This window comes from Ptychodera flava, chromosome 9, assembly GCF_041260155.1.
Source record: "Ptychodera flava strain L36383 chromosome 9, AS_Pfla_20210202, whole genome shotgun sequence".
In the NCBI taxonomy this organism is placed as follows: domain Eukaryota; kingdom Metazoa; phylum Hemichordata; class Enteropneusta; family Ptychoderidae; genus Ptychodera; species Ptychodera flava.
The window spans coordinates 21,869,383-21,891,095 of NC_091936.1; the positions used below are offsets into that span (position 1 = coordinate 21,869,383).

The 21,713-nt window shown below is 37.7% G+C and overlaps 1 protein-coding gene across 2 annotated transcripts; it reads right to left on the minus strand.

Moving 5' to 3' along the window:
* Positions 1 to 568: 568 nt before the first annotated feature.
* Positions 569 to 20,731, minus strand: LOC139140341 (membrane progestin receptor gamma-B-like). 2 transcript variants are annotated; one of them, XM_070709504.1, is made up of 2 exons: positions 20,618 to 20,731; positions 569 to 2,304 (listed from the first exon to the last, which is right to left on the minus strand). In XM_070709504.1, the coding sequence occupies exon 2, from the start codon at positions 2,252 to 2,254 to the stop codon at positions 1,211 to 1,213; it is 1,044 nt and encodes a 347-aa protein (XP_070565605.1). In that variant the 5' UTR covers positions 2,255 to 2,304; positions 20,618 to 20,731; the 3' UTR covers positions 569 to 1,210. The 2 variants fall into 2 exon arrangements, with proteins under 2 accessions (XP_070565605.1, XP_070565606.1); XM_070709505.1 differs by lacking the exon at positions 20,618 to 20,731 and adding an exon at positions 8,069 to 8,405.
* Positions 20,732 to 21,713: the final 982 nt, after the last annotated feature.

A 21,713-nucleotide genomic window follows, 5' to 3' on the forward strand; every position in this document is an offset into this window, starting at 1 on the left:
TGTTGTTTGCAAATCTGAGCAAAATGTCATAAAAATAACCTGGCATGGCTCTTAGATTCCCTTCAGGGATTCCATAAATATTGCGACATTGAGATGGTGCATGTTTTTGTGATTCGGCATACAGAAAGACGAACAAGAAAAACAAGACAAACTTTAAAGGGAAAAAATTTCAAGCAATGTTAATCCACTGAGACTGTAAACTAGTCTGTGCATTTTTAACAAAGTAAACTGGAAACAAACAAACTGTGCGTGCAAAGCTTCGGCGTGCAGCATGGGTAGCGCCAACTGTGCGACTGACTGCCCACGTCATAAGCTTCAAGGTTATTTTCAATTCAGTTCATTGATGCTACATTATGGTGCATTGGAAATGCATTGCTTCAAAACACACATAAGTTGTCAGAAATGAGAGGGGGAAAAAAGAATTATGAAGCCAACTTCTTAATTGCACAGAATTCTTGTAATGTTTTCAAAGTTTCTACAATACCGATAGGCCAGGTCTCCTGGCTTAAATTGTACCATTTATAACAGACTTAACTGCTTGTATTGCAACAACAAAAAATTCCTGAAAAAATGATAAATTACAAGGACTTTAGTTCGCCACATCTGCAATATTTGAGATTACCAATTTGAAATATGGTCAAGAGTTGGACAACCTGCGTGGTCCTGGCTTTTGTCAGAACTAAAAAAAACAAAAGAAAAGCCACTTAAGTGCATGTAATTTCTCCGTTAGTCATCTAAATTTCACTTCTATCTTTTAAATGGCTCTGTCACCAGCATGAGTTATACCATGAAATATTCAAGCAAGGTGAAAATTTGAATTTTACTAACACTGCATTTAGTTCCCTCTCATGTCCCTTGTCAAACATTTTGTCACACCGCACAGTAAAAGTTGTTTCCATCCCTACGTGTATCTACATAGGACATCAGCTGCTGGGCATAACATTACGCAAGAAATAGTTCCTTTACTAGTACGCAACAAAATATTTGACGAGGGCTGATCACTTTTGGTGTAGAGTCATATACATTATGATTTAAAATCTCCCCCCCCAAAAAAATTTCAAAAATATCATCTGGATAGATTTTGCAAGATGAGTTGGATGTAGCTGGCAAAGACACCAAGCACAAACACTGTGATCTGATATGACAGACACTGGACTGGTACATCTACTTGATACACTTCCGCTTGCCTTGGCCCAACAGTTGCCCAACATCACGAGCTCTTCTTATCGGTGCCGTTTGCCACGCCATTCACTTTGGCTCTGCCCTTCATTTTGTAAAACATGTTCCCCGTGTATTTCCTGAAGAAGTACTGATGTTTGATCAGGACAGAGAAAGCATACACTACGAGCATGTTGGCTGTAAACACGAAGAGGCCGACGCCGAGTGACCAGAAAAATGTCGGCTTGGTGCCGTGCTCGTTGAGGTACTCTCTGCGGTGGACCATGTCCCATATCAGTGCGTTGAGTTGATCGTTAGTTGCCAAAGCGACAAGAACGTGGAAGAGTTGGTGACTGTGACCCACTACATCGAACTTGCCGGGAGCGATACACTCGGGGAAGTGGGTTGCAAATAGGAAAGCTACCATAGGTGCAATGAGGAACTGTCGCAGATGGGGACGGAACGACTCGTCTGGGCAATCTTCGGAGTAGCAGAGATAGAGTCTGGCTGCCAGGGGTATACTGTCGAATAAATACGGCACTGCAAAGGAGACCAGCCGCAGAATTTTCTTCAGTTTTTCTCTGTCGCCGAAACGCGAGCTGCATGCCGAGATGGTGCACATGACAGCGCTCACTGCAGCAAAGGGCAGATATGAGTTGTATAAGAGCCCTCCAATCCACGACGAAGGAAAGACGTAGAACTTGTAGGCAATGGCGGCACCAATGCCGTAGAAGCTGATTGCGGCATAGTCGAAGAAGAAACACACGTGGCGGGCGTGCTCCGACAGGCAGTTGAAGAGATGGGCCGTGCAGCTGCCGAACAGGTAGCCGCACACCGAGATCAGGTAGATGCACAGCGGCCAGGTGTAGGAATCCATGAGGAAGTTGTGGACGAAGGACAGCGCAAACAGCTTCCACAGGAAGTACAGGAACGGCAAGAAGTGGGTCCAAAAATTCAAGGTCTCGTTGGTGGCCTGGAACATGCTCTTGAGGCAGCAGAGCAGCGAAGATCTGGAGGAGCGATACTTGGAGATGATGAACGGCTCCTGGAAATCGCTGGGCATCTGATTCACCTTGAACAACTTCACAGTCCACATGATGATGATGATGATCGGCGTCGCACTGAGATGAATTGAGTTGTAGAAATCTGTGAAGCAGACAAACATCAAGCTAACTTTAGTTTTGTATGCCTTTTAGACAGTAAAGGGCAGAGTCAAAATGCCAGTGGCTATCACAAAGTGCCAAACATTTTAACACAACCTTGCATTGCTGGTGTTACACTAAGAAACAATTTAGAAATATTTGCGTTTGTTATTCAAATGGGTATTAAACATGATCTGAAGTCCCCATAGAGGGAAATTGTTCTGTGAGACAAATTTCACTCAGGGTGGCTCGACAAGCGTGCAGCCTCACATACATTCGCAGCTGATTATCACCTGACCGATGTATTTTCAAACTACGAAATTTGATGAAAAGAAAACACACATAGATAGACACAGATATGTTGACTGGGACAGGGGAAAGCCATGAAGCATATCAACATACATGTACAGAAAAGGCCAGAATGGGACAAAGCTATAACTTCAAAATGATTTTGTCTGACACCATCAAGAGAAATTTTGGTTTTCCCAAAGCATGGATATTTCATTCAGTTTACAAGTTACATGTATGTTGAACCTTTGCAAGACGGCAAAATATTGATATCATTGTATTAGTTTTATGTGATTTTCTATGAATATAGTACGGTACTTGTCTGTAAACATGTCGCCACAGGGTACCGCAAACAATACATTGGTCTCACAGTTATGATAAATAAATGTCATTTATTAACCATTTATAATACACATGCCTAACACCTGCGTTATGTGTGTGCCTGTAGCTCTACCCCCTCCCCATCTCTGTATAGTATTTCAAAGAAAACAACTAAATAAATCCCTTCATTAGTTTTTTTTATCATCAAAAATTACAGATGATTATTGCCTAGGCTGAATAGCTTGACTGTTTTCTTTCTGTGATATATTACACAAGATCATTTGTTTGCAATATGAATGCACGTACATGTAACTGACATTACGCAAGCATTTCTCTCCATGTTTTCATCCTGCATACAATCATTGTACGGTAGTTTGCACGTCGGTGAACAAGTCTACCACTTTTGCGTGAACATTTTTGTTCAAACTACCAACACTGAGCCATCATCCCTTTGTAAGATGCAGAGAAAAAAGTCAGATGTCTAAGAACAAGTTAATTCAGTGTTCTCCCCAAAAATATCATGACAATAAATGTAATTGTTATGTTAATGAGTTTATTTTGTCCTTTTTCTACTCTCTGGCCTAGCCCCTTTACCAAACTGATAATTCCCCGGTGCTCTGGGAAAACACCATTTTGTGTATTAAAGCACCTATCACAGCTTTATATCTGCCAACTTTAAAAGTATAGGCTCTGGCAAATCTATAGCTCAGGGAAAGTATTCAATATACGGTGGTGACTCAAACTTTGTTTCAGTCAAACTCTACCTGACTTTATATACAAAATATTAATAATTTTGCGATTTTACTTTTCTTTACATTTCTTAATGTGGATTCTTCCCATTCCATATCATTCATTTGGGAAAACTAAAGAAGGAAACTAATGTGCATGATATGGCACAAGCTGGAAGATAGATATCTACATATCTACCAAATTTTGTTCAATACCAAATAACCGAGTCACCTTTGCCTCAGAGGCAGTATCTAACAGGTGCTATAGCGCTACACAAAATATATTTTATTCTGCCAATAATACTAACCTTCTACATTTTAGAAATAATGTCAAACTTTTGCATAGTATCTAAAAAGTCCAGTATCAGCATACCTTAGATTTAAAGACGTCTTGAATTAGATGCACAGCTAACAATATGCATGACCTTGCCCTTCAAACCAAAAATTCAAAATAAAAGTCTCCGTATCAACCCCATGAGCTGTAGACCACTGAGTATTCATTTGCCACATCAAAATATTCCTTATTATTTACCTGTTTATTTATGTATTATTCGTGTATTTATTTATTCATTTACATTTTCCAAGTCTAGAACGCAGACATAGCTAACTGCTGCTGTGCCAGAGGAATTTCCGATAATTTCATTAAGTTCAGCCGAGAGGGATACAGGGAAACGGACACAATGAAAGAGACCGATCAAAGGTCCCGATACGGATCCATTGGCATCCAATGATACGAGCAATGCATCCCTTAATGGCACCTCATTGAAGAACAGCTGCAGCTGTACCATATGTGAAGATAAGATTTGTCATTTCTTTCTCTCCCTCATATTTCTATTTCAAATCTGTGAAGTGATTTACAGTTAGACCAGTACATGTCTGCGGTTTATTGATTGTACTTCTGTCATTCATAGAAAAATTGGTGTGGGTTGAACACAATACAAGGGAAGTCCTTGAAAATCACAGCTCTAGGAGTAATTAGCTGGATCGTGTTCAGCCCTTCTGTACAGACTCATCTTTAATGGTGAGTTGCAGCTGGCAAAGATCTGATGATGAGCTATTGAATAACTACCGGTAGCTGTTACCATGGTAAAAGTCAAATACACTTATAGGATAAAGCAGTAAAGATACACCATATCCTAGCTTCAAAATGACATGAGATGACAACTTTTACATTGTCCGGCAATATTGCAAAGTCAAACATCATCATGTAATGCTAGTATGATCCCAAAAGCATATTTCTTTTTGATGTTTTCATTTCAATTAAGTAGCCATTCTTCATAACGATTTTCAGGACCACTCATCTTGTCAAAGTTTGCTGTGCAGTAAAGGACTGGCAAGGGCAAAAACATACTTTGGTGAGTGTTAATCTCTCATTTTTTAAATTTAAAGCTTGGCTCAGAAAGGCCAGGGAGCGGGATTAAGTAAGGTGTTACGACGGGGGGGGAGTGGTTAATGCTATTCATATCTAATGCATTGTTTTAAGTCACATTTTAATATTCCCTTTCCCTATTGGGGACTAGCCTTGTATGAATTACAGGTAGGTCAGACACCTTTTTATTCATGTGCTGCCCTGCAATACTGCATAGAGCAATACTAGTATAATACCTATACATATATTGGAAAGACACATATAAAGATGGTTGTCTGGCAGAAATGATGTGAAAGGAGACATCGTTCCTCATGGGCAACATATTTCTCTCTCAAAACAAACTACACAACATCACTTGTCTTGTAGGAATACTGTCAACAGATTGGATTCCACACAGACCCTGAGAACAGACCTTTGACCCTATTAGTCCACCTGTCTGTAATGCAACTATTGTTTTCCCATGGTACGATCGGATTTGCATAGTATTACAATGAACCTGGAGTAAAGTGTGTAAAACGTGCAAAGTTCGAAGACTAAAAATCGAAAAAAGACAATATCAAGCTGTAAATTACACCATTATCTAGGTTGTAGATGGACCTATATAAAATGTGATATTAATGTCATTTGTACTTAAGGTGTGAGGCTTTACTGATGTAGCATGGATTTTGCCAATATGGTTGGACTTTGATAAAGAAACATTTGTACAGTGAAAGTGGAACAGAGGACTGTGGAGACAATTTGACTTGAATATCTTCAATTGATTTTGTTGAATCTTGAGCTGCATGGTGTTCTATATTTGGGTTCAGTTCATATTACCATCAAAATGACAAGCTTATCATTGTGTTACTAGAAAAATTATTGCAAAAAATCTGTCCATATATAGAAAACTTTGCAATGAATGTTTCAAAGCCTAAACAAGGTTTTTAATATAATCAGATTTACTGACATTCAGCTGTAACATCACAGACAGTGTGATGGTGTGCATGATGCAGATCGCAGCATCAACCCCTGGACTGGTTGGAGCAGCACGGCTTTATAATAGTAGATAAATCTAGACTTCTGGCAGTCTGATCAGACGTAGACGTCTCATTTCTGGTGACACCGTTATCATGACACGGGGAAGACACTAAGCCAGCAATCCTGCAGGGAACACGGCCAGTCACGCTGCGAATCGCAACCTAGAAAGGCCTCTTCTCTATTTGTTGTTGTTATGGCAACTGCTTGAAAAGGTGTATTTTATGTTGTACATGTAGTTCACCTTGCAGATAACTGAACACCTGTGATTTTTTCAAAATTTGCGAATATCATTATAGTCTATAATATAAGTAGACTCAAGTCATTTTTTAAATCTTTTTCATAAAAAGCTCTTCTCCATTTTTTTTTCATTTTTTTGTCTGCTGGCTAACATATTAATATTGTGATTACGGTAATATTGAACTTGTCCAAATGCAAAACAGAATCAGTTGTGCACACTGATGTCACTATATCAGCATCACTTCTCTACAAAATTCTCCACGAGGCCCCATGAGGCAAGGAAATTTTTCATATACATGTACATGTATGTTTAACATACGCATATAATATAATGCTTTAATTAAAATATATACCGGTATATATTTTTTGCATTGAGCATATCCTAAAACACTGGACTGGGTTACGGTATGAGTTTATGTAGGGAGTGGTTACTTTGCGTGTATCTGCAAAAATGGCACACAGCCCATGTAGCCGACAATGATATGCAAATGATATGCGGTTCAGGTCTCCTCGACTAACTTTTAGCTGTTGCTCACTTTCTACTATTTTTATAGTATTTTATACAAAGGCACAGACTTATTCTACCTGCAACTTAAACTGATAGTGATTTTGTAGCTCTTTCTTTACTATTCTTCATAGTTTTTTGTAGCCGGTAACAGACACTTCGTGTTCGTGTCGGCTACATGGACGATCTGCCGCAAAAATAGCCTTCGTTCCACAGTTCTTCCTCACTTGTATCTTTATCTCATCTAAACCTGACTGTTTACATTTACACATCAGTGATTAGTATTGGGCCACACCTGGTCTGTATGTACATGTACATGTATGGAACTAGGTTAGGCAAGATTAATGACCTTGATACTGTCTGTGTTTGCGCTGTACCGTACCGGTACCTGTGAGTGCTCACGGAGGTACCTGGTACCTCCATGGTGTACTGTACCATGCTGCAGTGTGCATGTGGGTACCACTGCAGTGTAGCATGTGGGTAGAATTTGTCACTCATATACTTCTGCATTTTATCATTAACTTCACTTCACAACAGAGAAATTGCAGTAATTAGCCAAGCGCTCTGCATCAAATATTAACTGTCAACAACAAAATTCTCAGCCATGGGAAAATGCCGCATTCAAAGATTAAAATGTGAAGTTCAGAATAAATTGATAATTTGAAACTAATGTTTCACAAACAAACAGAGAAATCGTAAATTTTTGATCGAATAGCTACAAAGACGAAAACATCAATTGTGATAAACACTGCAATTGTTATTAATATCACTGTTAATAATTCAGGTAAGAATTTACTGTTCAAAAATTGATAATCGTACAAACTCTGAGATTTAATGTTCTGTAAAGGTAGATTGGAATTGGTAATTCACAGACAACATTAAAATTTCAGGATCAGGCATGTACAACTTCACCCTATACCGGTTGATGTGTATACATTGGATGTATTGTAATAGGTAAAGAGAAAACAAGGGCTGATGGAAAAAATCTAAGCTTCCCCGGTACACCCTCTGCATTCAAAGATAAGGTTACACAGGAGAATACAAGAATAGTTTTTCCTTTTGAAATGAAACAGCAGAGATTGAGGAGGACGCAGGTTAAGGTTCACCTTCTAGAACGGTAAAAAATATGACTGCAGGCAGTACGCTCTACTAGGTATTCAGGTTATGAGATTTGTACATGTGACGGCTTTGTTGGCACACTAAAAGACACACACACTGCATAATGCAAGATTACAGGGCTATAGTGAGTCCGGTGAAAAATGCTAAAATTATTCCATCATGGGAGAAAAGCCTATACTCTTACCTTGTGTACGGTGATTCTCACAGTCGCTTCAGGAATATATGGATTGGCAAATTAGCCAAATCAACGGAAATTATGCTGGCTTCGCCCGCCAGGACTTAAATGTTCAGTGTCCCATGCAATATTTGCACGCTGACGGTCACACCTTTCCTCTTATAGATCTAAAGTTACACACAAGTTAAACATTACAAACTGTGCTTGAGAGCAAATGATGCTGGCTATAGGTTTTCTAAATGCCGGCTAGCTCGTTAGTGCATACCGTACCTGCACATGTAAATTAAGCTACGCAAGCCGATTTATAATGACAATTCCATTCATGAACAGGAGATCAAACCCAATCAGATTGAAATGGCTCCTCAGACCTGGGCTGTCCCGATCAGGCTGGTACGGTCAGATACGCACAGACACAGACGTGATAACCAGAGCAAACAGATGATGTCAGCCCTTCCTTGATTACTATGAAGATGGCTTTGCTGTTGGGCGAGGTTTTAATAAAGGGCTTCAACCTCTGCCTGGCAACTTTGATATGCTCCTAGCAATGTTCATCCTTTGAGGAAATTTTTTTAATAATTGTGAGACTCATTAGGGGAGCTACAGCTCTTACGTAACATCTGTGTGGAGCTCATCAGAAATAATGATAAGATGCTGACTGAAAGATCTGTACAGCTTTTCAAATTGAATGTTGTATGAAATGAAGACATTATTCATGCACTAAATTGTCCAGGAGTTAACTTGTGCCAGGCCGGGCCTATACACATTGAGGCTGTCACTCAAAATATCATCTTCAAATAATTCAGTGACGATAGTTCTTTGAAATTCTATTAAGTTCATGAAATATTGCCTTCTCTTTTGAAATATCTGCTCCTTGCTTCGTTTATAATTTATGTAGACATATATATTTATTTTTTTTAGCAGAGATCTTTAGCATTTCAAGCATAGACAATTATGGGTCTTCTGATATGGATTTAAAAGACAACGGATTTTTTCATGTGTCATTTCCATCAGTGTAAGTGCTATACAAATTAATTTGAACACTTTTTTTATCAATACTTGTATTTTTGGCTCAGAGAAAATTTAGCCCCAAAAACATAAATCAGGGATGTAACAGCTTGAGTGTCGGCACTATTTGGCTTGTGATTACACATTACATGTACTTGGCTTTGAAAATCTTGTGAACTGAATTTTATATTAACAGCTTTTTACATAGGCACTTGTTAAAAAAACAATCTCCATATTATTGCATTATCCCTGAAATAGAATCTACATTTTGAAATTCCGACCTTCAATAACATACTGCAGATACCATTTTCTTGGTGATTTTAATACACAGAAATTTAAGTTTGTTGTACATGTTGGTTGAAATGGAAATATCAGTAAAAGAACACGTCATGACAAAATTTCATTTTTTCCAAAAGTCTCGGCAATCTATAGTTTTTTCTGTGAGCAAAGGTCAACAGCATGGGTAGATAATGCTCTGTTCCAGCTATCTGATCACTCACTGTCGGCATGATTGGAAAAGAAACCTGATTCACGATTCAGCTGGACTTTTACTCCATTCAGTATCAGCTCCTATTATGTGCAAATTAAGAAACATCTTGTACAGGGATTGTCAGAGTTCCGACACAGTTTATAGCAGACCATAATTGCACGAGCCGATAACTTTAGTTGCCGGGAGATGACAAGTTTGTTTGGATGTAAATAATCAACAATGACCTGGGTTACCAAGAACCTGTATAATTGTTACAATGCAAGGACGAATTGATGGATGCCTGCCAGGACCCCTCTCAGACACTAAGTTGTAAAACCACGCATAAAAAGTTATGGATGCTGAATGACAGTCAAATTACCTTGGGGTAATAGGGGTTTTTTGTTATGATTACAAACTATTTTTCCAGTGCAGTACCTGAGTTAGGGTTTACCGTGCTGTAAAAACCACTGCTTCTCGACGCGTTCTCAAATGCCCTCATAACTTCATTTGGAAATATTTCAAAAGTTCCAATTATGCGAGAAGATTTTTTCTGTAGCTGGCTTTTGTCATGCGATGGGCATGCTACCTACGATAATCGTTTCTCATTAAATTTGCTGACAATCAACTTTACACAACTGCATCTGAACACTTCAATGCAGTATACGCATTTCACTGTGTACACATATGTTGTGCATACAGTTCATGGTCACTAGCCTATTGATTACAGTGGCACAGCTAGGTTAAAAGCATTTGTTAATCCTCTTGCTCTGAGAGGGCAGCACTGTTCACAATTGTTCCTGACATTTACATGTACTTGTACAGTAGCTGGTAGTTGACAGTCAGCCAAACATTCCACTGAATGGCCTTGCAATATACAAATTCAACTTAATACATGTACACAGCATATGTGTATATCATGCTCTACTTTAAGTTCAACATGCTCTACTTTAAGTTCAAGTTACAATACTTGGCTACAATTATTTGTATTATATTATATTATATTATATTATATTATATTATATTATATTATATTATATTATATTGAATTTTATTATATTACATTATTATGTTACATTATATCATATTACATTATATTATATTGTATTAATATATTGCAAAAGGTGGCTCATATAGAAATTTTGCACATATCACCTCCATGCTTATTCTTTTTCGTACTTTTTATTTTCCATCCATCATCCAACAGGCGAACCCCATCTTACAGGATGAGGTACTCACAACCCGTTGCCCCGACGAAGCAATGAGGAGTAAAGTGCCTTCCTCATGGGCATAACACGGTGGGAGAGTCCCAAACTCACCATCCTTGAACAGTGAGTTTGTTACTCTGGACCTACCATGTAACGATGTTAAAATACGGTGGCATACTCTGTGATGGATGACACTGGGATGAGTTTCGGTTCATAGCACATCAAGGCACGCTATGGTAGTATATATTATGATTATATTGTGGATGATATTATCAAAATTACACCAGATGTGATTATTCCCCAGGGAATGCTCTTCCATCAGAAAAAGTTTCAATAATGATACACTGATAGTCCTTGAAAAGCTTGGTGGAGCAGAGTGGTCTTTGATAAGTCTTTGATAACCTTGGTGGTGCAAAAGTCTGGCAGGGCTACAAGGATGACAATATGTTTCAGCCTACTATGGAAACATGTTCAATGACACTGATGACATTACAAACTCACACAAAGGCCATTTTCTTGTCATCAAATTTTTCATCAAGTGGCTCTTTTCCGTTGGTTTTGCCTTTCAACTTCAAGCAACAGATGTCCCTGTACTTTTGCCGGTGACAACACTATAATAATTTCCAAAAATTTCCGTTGCATTTTCCTGATAAAGCAGAAGTGAGAATGAGATGGGAATCAGTGATAGCGATGCAAGTCATCAGCACGCTTCAATTCCTTTATAGATTTATGAGAACCTGTCTAAATGCTATCTTAGTCATCGCTGTCCATTCTTACAGTGTGAAACTTTTAATTTCTACATGCTTTAATATTCAAAGTAGACAGTTTAAATGTTATTGTAGTTACACAACAGATTCTGGGAATAACTCTTTATGCTACAGCGTCCCATTAAAAGCAGTACATTTTTTTACTTTTATATACACAGGCAAGCAAATTCAAATATCATGGATATATTTGACAGATCTTAAGTATTCTTACGTTACAAGTTATATGTAGTAAATTTATTTGGAGAAGCAAATTTAAAGTGTAATCTTCATTATATATCACCTGACTATTTTTCTTTGTGCTACAGCGTCTCTGTGGTACATTTCTTTATATTTACAAAAGCACATTTCGACGATAATGTACCGACAGAATCTGAGCATTAGAGTCAATCCTGTTTTCAATGTCCAAATGTGATGACTGTACTAAGGGAACTCTAACGAAATTTGTGGTGCAATTTTATCAGAAATATTAGACAGGCCTGCTGGTCACTTGGCTTTCTTGGGGGCACAAGCAGTAGTTACTCGCGTTCACCAACCATCTATGAAACAATTGTGTCAATTTTGCAATCACCTCACCATCAACGAAAGTCTGCTGAAGTTTACTCCTTCAATTTACTCTGTTTTGATATTTTTACACCCACGGACATGGCAAGCCTAGAGAAATATTTGATTATTATGCCACTGACTGATTTGGAAAATGCACCTGTATAAAGTCCTTTCATGGGATTCTATAATTTTGGATCAATTATCGAAGGACAGTATTCAGACCATTAATGAATTAAAAGATTGGCTATTTGCTGTCTGATTAAAACGAGACTGAAAAACAAATAAGTTTATTGATCAAAAATTGTGAGAAAGAAAATAATTCTTTCTCGAACAAACACTGAAAGAGTGAGAGTGAAGTTGTAATATGTTAAGTCTTCTAATGTTTGTACGAAACTTAGAAGAATAAACTCCAATATTACAGTTGTTTCAAACAGTAAAATCATCAATTTTTGGTGAAATCAGTAGTTAAAACTAAGGGCTGGGCAAATAGTCTCCATAGGGAGCTCGTGAATATGAGAACTGACATCATACATTTCTTATGCATTATAAAATTGACTAATTTCCCTCTGAAAATGACTGAGAAAGCATATTTTTTCCACAGTTCAAAATTTTTTATACTGTGTCCAGAATATTTTTCTGGCAAATGCAGAAAGGTTGCAAAGAAATTCTACCATTTGTGTCCTATCAATTGCTGACATTTTCTTCACCCTCCCCTTCCCATGTTAAATGGTACATTCCAAATTTCTCACTGACTGTCACCAAGGATATATTGCTACATACAAAATTAGTCTGAGGAAAATATAACATAGGGGGCCTCAAGTTTGAAGAGTCTTGTTCACCAATGTCAGTTTATTCTTGGATGGACATCTTACAATGGAATATATTTTATATTGAAAAACTGACATGTGGCTTGTGGTATGCATGGCCCTGAGATTGCAAAGAAAAATGTTTCTACTGCGATTACAAGGCTGTAAATATCACAAGCCTGGGCCGCATGCCTTTTAGTTGAACGCTCAGATTTACATGTAGTTTGAACTTAGATAAATGCTAGCTTGGAGAAAGGTGTCAAGTTTATTGGTTGTCCTACTGCAAAAATGCATAAAAAGTAACCAGATGTTTAACTTGTGTATTTTTAGTCACTCCCACGGGCACACTGTTATTGGCAGGATGTCTATATACAGAGACACAGAGACCGGACCTCTGGAGGCCTCTGTTGTAAAAATTAATACCGGCATTTGGTAGGCGATGACAACATTTCATTCATCAACTTTGAGCCTCTGACTTCTTGTAGGAGAAATCTTATTACGTTCATTGTGTCAAGGAAAGCTGCAATATTTGCCTCTGTAATCATCTACAGATACAGATTTGAAGTTTAAGTATTAATATCATGAGTCGGATTTTCCACAGAAAATGGCTAAATTTTTCTCACAGGTGCACAACATTGTTATGGTAGGTTTCTTGTTACAGTCTTCAGTGTTTTGCTGGTGACTGTGTCAAACTGAACCGGAGAGCCCTCCCCCCACCCTCCCCCTAATGAGAAAAGGGACTGACATCTTTTGAAAGAGGAAGGCTTACCCCACTTCATGACTATGAAATTCTAATGACTCTGCAGAACATCTGTAATTTCTCCAAAAATGAAAAACAGAGATTACTAATATAGAATGACCTCTGTATCACGCATACATGCCATCTGTTGTGAATCTGGTCTTTCATGACCATTTTACCGGTACTTTGGTCCCAGGTACGTATTTCTAAGAAACCATACTTAGACTGAAGTGATATAACTAAGCAGCCACCGAGTACTGCAGTCTCCATTAGTTTTCAAAATGTCACAATTTTAATGACTACAATCGTGAACATGCAAATTATATTTCTGCTTTTGTTTTGATGCCTATCGCACACTCCATAGATAGGCAACTTCCCCATGAGCAAAAATACTTCTCCACGCAGCATATTCAATTACTAGACAGGAATGTACATAAAACATTAATATTCATATTTCTTTGACTAACAACAAATTTACTGGAATATGCCATTCAAATTCAATAGAAAAATTACAAATAAGGACTTAATAGTCAACCTAAGGTACACAGATCAATTATCATTAGGAATAGTGAATAAAATTGCATATACCAGATGTCACATCATACGTAAAACTTACTTATTTAACCTTTTGAGTGAAAAAGTCAACTTTTGTCACCTCTATAAAATGTAACTCAAGTCAAATTTTTTTTTATTTTTGCCAAAAGTTTGATAAAAATCTGCAGCCAATGAAATGCGATGTCTTGTTGGTCCAAAATCATCAAAACAATTACAGAAAAATTCACAAACACTGGTAAAATGTTGCCCTAAAATTTTGGTGGGAAATATAATATCGCTCTCAAAGGTTTAACCCTTTCAGCAACCACCGTGCTTTGGCCCAAACACATTGTTATTACCGTATTCCTCCGATTCTGAAACCCCCTTTTTAAAACGAAAGGTGCTGGAACGGGCGGGGTTTTAGAATCGGAGGAATACGGTAATGTTGTTGGTGGATATGGTAACACAGAATTGCGGGGTGAGCAGATTAACTTCTATTTCTGTAGCATCTTTTTTTTGTTTTGCAGATTTTGCATTTATTTCCTTACTGTATCTCAGGAAGATTCATAAAATACAAAGCTTGGAAGAGGGAAGTCAACATCTTGGAACTTTCTTCTCCATTTTCTTCAAACATGACCCTTGACAGTTTTCGGTCGCCCTCTTCCTTGGAAGGTTGATGCGCTGTGGAAATTCACAATGTGGATCGTCTCCCAAACAGAACCCTGGTGATATTTGTACAAGCTATATAACACAATTTCTTAAAGGGCAAGTAATTACATGAGTATATTATCACTCTCTTGGCTTACAAAGGAAGGTAAATTACACTTTTTTGACAAAACACAATTTATCAAATTTTCATTTGATATAAAAACACATGCACGTAACTGCAATGGATGCAAAACATGCTATCAAATTAATTTGAAATGTCGCAGAAGAGCTGTTTGGTCCATATGTATTGTTCTTATATATACTATGAATGTAAAAAACAATATTATTCTGAAAAATTTATCACAATTTGAGTGAAGCAAATGTTTATTCTGTGAGGAATATAAGTAGGGGTAATAGGCCAAACTCATTGAACTGGGACCAATAAAGCTAAACTCCAGAGCAGCTCACCTGTGACCTATGTCCCGCTTTGTGGGACATTTTAGCGTGGAGTGTAGCTGCATATTAATATCGCCTGCTGATTGTGGTCAATGATTGGAGTTGGAGTTGGATTCGATGAATAGTATTTCATACCTGAGTTTAATATTAACGTGAGGGTACCAATGCCTGCCTGCATTTTTCTAATACAATTAATTTACATATGGCTGGTGCAAGGGCTGTGCTAAAAGTGAATGTGATGTACAGAAAAATGTTAAAAACCAATCATTTACTGATAGAAGGAATGTTTGTGCACCCATGGACACATGTGAAGCATATTTTTACTTTCTATTTCCTTGGAATGCTGACATTTTTACTTTTTGCAAGCCACATCTGAGAAATAAACCAGTTATGACAAATTAACATGGATTTGCTGTGGCCTTATACCATGGAAACAACTTTCTGTTCAGAAAAAGAACACCCCAAAATTTCACTTTTTTCTTTCATTTTATTTCATTGCTCATCCAACAGGCGAACCCAAATACAGGATGAGGTACCCATAACCCACTACCCAATGGAGCAATGAGGAGTAAAGTGCCTTGTTCAGGGGCACAACACCGTGCTTGAGTCTTGAACTCACCATTCTGTGACAGTGAGTCCATTACTCTGGACCTACCGGGTCTCGAACTTACCATCCTCCGACGGTAAGTCCAGTACCCTAACCACTGCCCAACAGTGGTAAAGTGAGGAAATTTCAGACCAGAGAAGCTCTCACGCATCTTGTGTGATATCATGTATTCTGCATGTGACTACATCATGATATCAATGACCATATGATAAAATCTACCAGGGTCAGATTACTGAGAGGAAGAATGAGATATTACCGCAAAGACAAATATTGATAGCTGATACGGTACTGCATTTGGCAATAGCCTGGTTCACCCAGAAAACAAATATCCAAATGAAACCAAAGGTCTGCAAACACTGTCTCTTTCTCATGGTGATTTCTGTACACATTTTGCGTCAAATCCTACACACTAACAATCTTATCAATTTCTGTCACGTTCATTAGTTCAACATCATCATGTAGCCCTAGAGTTTACTTCCCAGTGACTATGGCATCGGTGCTTCTCAACCAACCACTGCCTGAGTTGACAGAGTTGCCGCCTCCACGTGAATTTGTAAGTTGGTCTCATCTTTTGAGGGACCTCAATCCTAAAAGCCTTTGCGTTGCGCAAATCATGAAGGGTAATTCATGCAATGGGTACATATACAGTACAGGGATGGTCTGACCTTAATTTGTTGTTCACGCTTCAAAACTACACAAAATACGCCACGCTTTTGAAAACAACTGCACCATAGGGACTTTGTGAAGATGGGGAATTGTGAAGGTCAGTGGCAAAATGAAATTTTGTAAGCATCAGTTTTTACTATTGTACAAAACTTCCATCACTGTTGTACCGTACTATCACCGGGGAAGGCATGGGGGAAAAACTTTATTTTGGATCACTTTCCAAACATTTTTGAAAATTTTTCATCCAAGGAATATGCAGCTTTATTACAATCATATCTTGTGCTTTGATACGAGATCAGCTTCTGCTATCAAACCATCCACCATCATTGTTGTTCCTTAGAAGTGGCGCTCACTTCTACAAGACACTGGTATAAAACCACTTTCTGACGCAATGCATACAACTATTAATATCCTTCATATTGATTTTAAGCAAGCATTCAATCTACAATATGGAAACATCTGAGAATAGATATATCTGCACCAGGCCTTGCCTATCTCTCTATATTTTGCATAGCTTTTGGATCTCTCTAACTGCATAGGTTATCAACTGGCACTTGAGTAAAGTAAAGTAAAGTAAGCCTTTATTGAAATCGTATCCCAGTTGGGATCTTGATCATAAAGTACAATAAAGGTTTTGCAAAAACAACAATGAAAGAGTATATATAATATATATATAAATATAAATATCTATACATGAGGTCAACATATTAAAGGTTCATAAATAGTTTACTTTGTCTTTTTCATTTTGTCTTGTCTGAGTTTAAAACATGTATGTATGTATTTTCCCAATTCACATAGTGATGCTTTATCTGTCCTTGAAAAGATGCTTACAAGGTCTTGTGTGCCTCTGAATGCGTTTTTACAAATGTTTAGTTTACTGAAAAAATCATGCCTAATGTCTGTGTATCCTTTGCAATGAAAAAGAAAATGTATCTCATCTTCTACTTGTTTGTTTTGGCAAATTGGGCATGCTCTGTCTATGACATCAAGGTTTCTATATCTACCTGTTTCTATGTGTAGTATGTGTGCACTAATGCGTAACTTGCACAGGGCTGACCTGTGATCTGGGTTTTTTATAATATGAAGGTAGCTTTCGAGAGAGAAATCTTTTTTCAACTCTCTGTATGTGCGAAGTTTATTTTTATGGTGCCCTTGTCTGGTATCATCATGAATCAATTCAAATGCACATTTTTCAAATAGCTGTTTAACTTTTACATTAAAATTAGTTTTAAACTGTTTGTCATTTTCTATCTTAACATTCATGGCATCTCCAATATTTACGAGCAGCAACGATTGTTTAATTCCTGACACCCAATTATCTGTATGTGCATTGTCCAGTTGACAACCCAGATCATAAGCCTCACGAGTCAGTGTTGTATCTGCTTTCTTACTTATTTTTAACCAATATTTGACCATTTGTGTTATGCTTGAAACAATTAGAGGATATCTACCCAGTTCCATTAAACATGCTATGTTGGATGCTTTGTTATTCACTTTAAGTATGTGCTTGCAAAATTTAATGTGCAACTTTTCAATTGTGTTTGTTAAGTTTGTGAGTATGGTTTTTGCATTTGTGCATATGTCTGCAGTCCATACTTCTGTACAGTATAGCAGAATAGGTTTTATCATGGCATCAAACATTTGTAAATGGACCTTAATTGGAATATTTGACTCTGCAAAGAGTAACTGTCTCAATTTAAAACATGCCTTCATAGCTCTGTTTTTCAAATCAATTTGTGCTCTGTTTAGTTTTCCTGTAATATTTAACTTTATGCCAAGGTAAGTATATGTTGACACATTTCCAACTCATTACCATGTATAGTAAATTTAAATTTGTTGAAAATTTCCCCGATTTGTTGAAAACCATGATTTTTGATTTGAGAATGTTTATGCCTAAATGCCATTTTTCACAATAATGCCCTATTGAATTTATAGCATTCTGTAGCCCCGTAGGTGTCTCAGATAGTAGAAGTAAGTCATCGGCATAAAGTAGACATGATAAAGTACTCCGTAATAAAGTTGGTGGGTCATTGGTGACACAATTAAGTGAATCTTTTATGTCATTAATGTATAGGTTAAAAAGCAGTGGGCTTAAGCCGTCACCTTGCCTTATTCCTCTCTCCATGGGAAACTGTTCAGTGAGTCCCTCTTTCACCCTAATGCAACCCTTCGAATTTAAATAAATTGACTTAATGATGTTATAAAATTTCCCTGTGATACCATACTTTATTAGTTTGTGTAGAAGCCCCACATGCCAAATTGAATCAAAGGCTTTCTGAAAGTCTATGAAACAGCCAAAAATATATTTCCCCTTACTCAGATACTTTGTAAGTAATTGTTTGAAAACAAATATATGATCACATGTACTAAACTCTGGCATAAAGCCAATTTGTTCCCTAATTATAAGGTTTTCATTTTTAATATGAGTAATTAGTCTTTGTTTTAGAACTGAAGTAAAAAGTTTACTAATTGTACTTAGCAATGTTATCCCTCTGTAATTTCTCGGGTCATTTTTGTCTCCTTTTTTATATATCGGTACAATAATGCCTGTGTTCCATGCATCAGGAAAGTGACCGCTAGCTAAGATTATGTTGAAAAGAGTTTTGATTTGTTTAATTAATACATGTCTACTTGCTTTTATCATTTCATTTGTTATTTTATCCATACCTGGGGCTTTCCTGTTCTTTAAAGTACTGATGGCTTTTTGAGTGTATGTAGCCTCTCAACACCATGGGAAGATTGGTTAGGTTTTTTATATTTCAATAACATGTTTGAAAAGTAGAATGTGTGACACTTAAAAAGTCTACAATAGCAAGAATAATGATAACAGTGTGCCAGAAAGCGAGGGTCTAGTAACCATGGTGTAAGATTAGAGAATTATGTAATTAGGAAGTACATGTATGTAGTTGTGTCTCAATCGTTTTCAACTGTCAGATGTTGCATATGAAATACAGATACATTCGAATCACCGACGGTATAATCTACCCAAGAGTAACCGTGAATCTCCTAAGTACTTTGATAGAAATGTGTGGTTTTGGCCATAGTTCTATATAGCTTCAGTACAGTAGCTAAAAGTTTTGCCTGGGTATTTGGGTCGGTCTGCTTTTGCCGTCCGACCCTAATACCCGGGCAAAACCTCAAGCTACTGTACTGAAGCTAAGTTCTATAGGATCATGGGGACAAAAACATGTAAAGTTTACACTATGAAGTAGGTTACGCTTTTGTCATTTGTCGGCTCTGAAGGCCAGTAACTTTCTAGTGCCAATTGCGAACGATCTTATATTCGATTTTATACCGTAACGGCGTAATGAAAGCTGCCCTCAGAACACAAATGATTAATAAGGCAACGTTTTTTTTCTGTGTTTTCGGATTGGTTCCTGTGAAAAGACGAGTTCCGAAGTTTTTGCAGAAATGTTTGTAAAGCGACTAGCTGTGAGTGGCCACCACTGTGTTTTGTGGAGACCAGATCAAAACAAATCTTGGTCTCATTAAAGAAAGAAGAACGTGTATTGTAGTGACAACCATGTGTAATTTGAATGACAAAGCCCAGTATTCAGTAACTGCAGCTACCGTGTTTCCGTCAATATCTCTCGACCATCATGTATTGTCACGATGAAATTTCCGTGACAGACGTGAGTTTATTCCCGCAACCAAACGAACAGATTCTTTTATTTGAAATTCGGCGACATCAGCACGGACGGCGATGTTTTATATCGCGCACGGGAAAAAATGCAATGCTATAGTATTGCTACGCTGTCACAACTTGCGTAGGGCAACGAATATCTGAATGGATGGCTAGAGATTCTTCTGGAACGACGTCTGTGCGTTGGATTTTTTTATCTGCAATCGCCGTGTACCTGATCACACAAGCGACTGTTGATCTGTCGCCAGAGAAAGGACAATCGTATATCGATGTATTCAGCTGGATATATCCGCACTGTCTAAGACAGCATTTTGATCACTTCAGCACTGAGGTATTTACAGAAAACGAAATTTACTTCGACGGTGGGAAGCAAGCAATTACACTCTACACACAAGTTCACGATTATTTACATTACCACTGCCGCACGAAAAGCCGCAGTAAACTTAAATAATCTGTCGCCATATACTTACATCTAAATCTTCTCTCCCTCTCTACAAGTCGACAGATCACCCGCTTGTCAAATCACTGCCCGATTCAACAGATCTTCGATCCTGCCTCCGCCCTGCACGATGCTGAAGTTATTTTCGTATTCGTTTTCGTATTCGTTTTCGTATTCGTATTCGTATTCGTATTGGAGTCACTGACAAAATTTTTTATTTTTAGTCCAAATTTCGTACGTATTATATCAAAGTTCTGTCTTTACAGAACTTAAAGTGCTTTTTATATGACAATATATCAATACTTCAATATTTGAGAATGTAACTTGAAAAAGATCCAATCTTTTAGGCCCTAGATTGAAAGATATCGTTGCTATAATTAGAGGAGAGATTTTAAAAACAAACGGCCAGTACACAGGCACTCCTTAGCTGGGTAGTGTGTTGAATAGATCGATTTTCGGTTCGATCTATCGATCCCGTTGTCGATATGCGCGCCATTGTAACCAAAATACTCACTAGGTTACAGTGGCGGGCATACTGACCACGGATCGATAGATCGAGCCGAAGATCGATCTATTTAGCAGACTACCAAGCTATTAGCGCCTGTGGGTCAGTAGTAGTCTTTTGAGGAAAGATTTTTAAACAAACATCATTTCGTATTCGTATTCGTATTCGTATTAACTTCTATCACAACAACCAACTTAAACATTCTGTTGACATCACTAGTATCGATAATGGAAATTTAGCTGACCCGCCCAATCTGACGAGTTGTAAACTTAAAAGGTAATTTTCTTGTTTTAAACTGATATCTCTGAGAAAGTGATCGTCATAACGACAGTGAATGCAGGGCTCAACGTTATCGCATGCCCCTAAGTCGATGACATGCTATATTTAGACTGCTGTCGCAAAGAAAATATCATCTCATATGATGTGGGGAAAGCGTCATAAAAGAAAACGAGATGAATAAAATGGTATCATAGGCCTATGTCCCGATCGGTACATTTGTTTCCCTAATAAAGATTAAATTAATGTGTGAGCTGTTGTCAGAGTCTTTATTTCAGTACGGCCCATCTCTTTTCTTTCCTTGCGTTTGCGTCAACTGTCATTGCCAGAACATGTTGATCAACTT

What these genes read in the sequence shown, in the direction of transcription:
- LOC139140341 (XM_070709504.1), bottom strand. Translation starts at nt 2,254, where the DNA reads ATGTGGACTGTGAAGTTGTTCAAGGTGAATCAGATGCCCAGCGATTTC.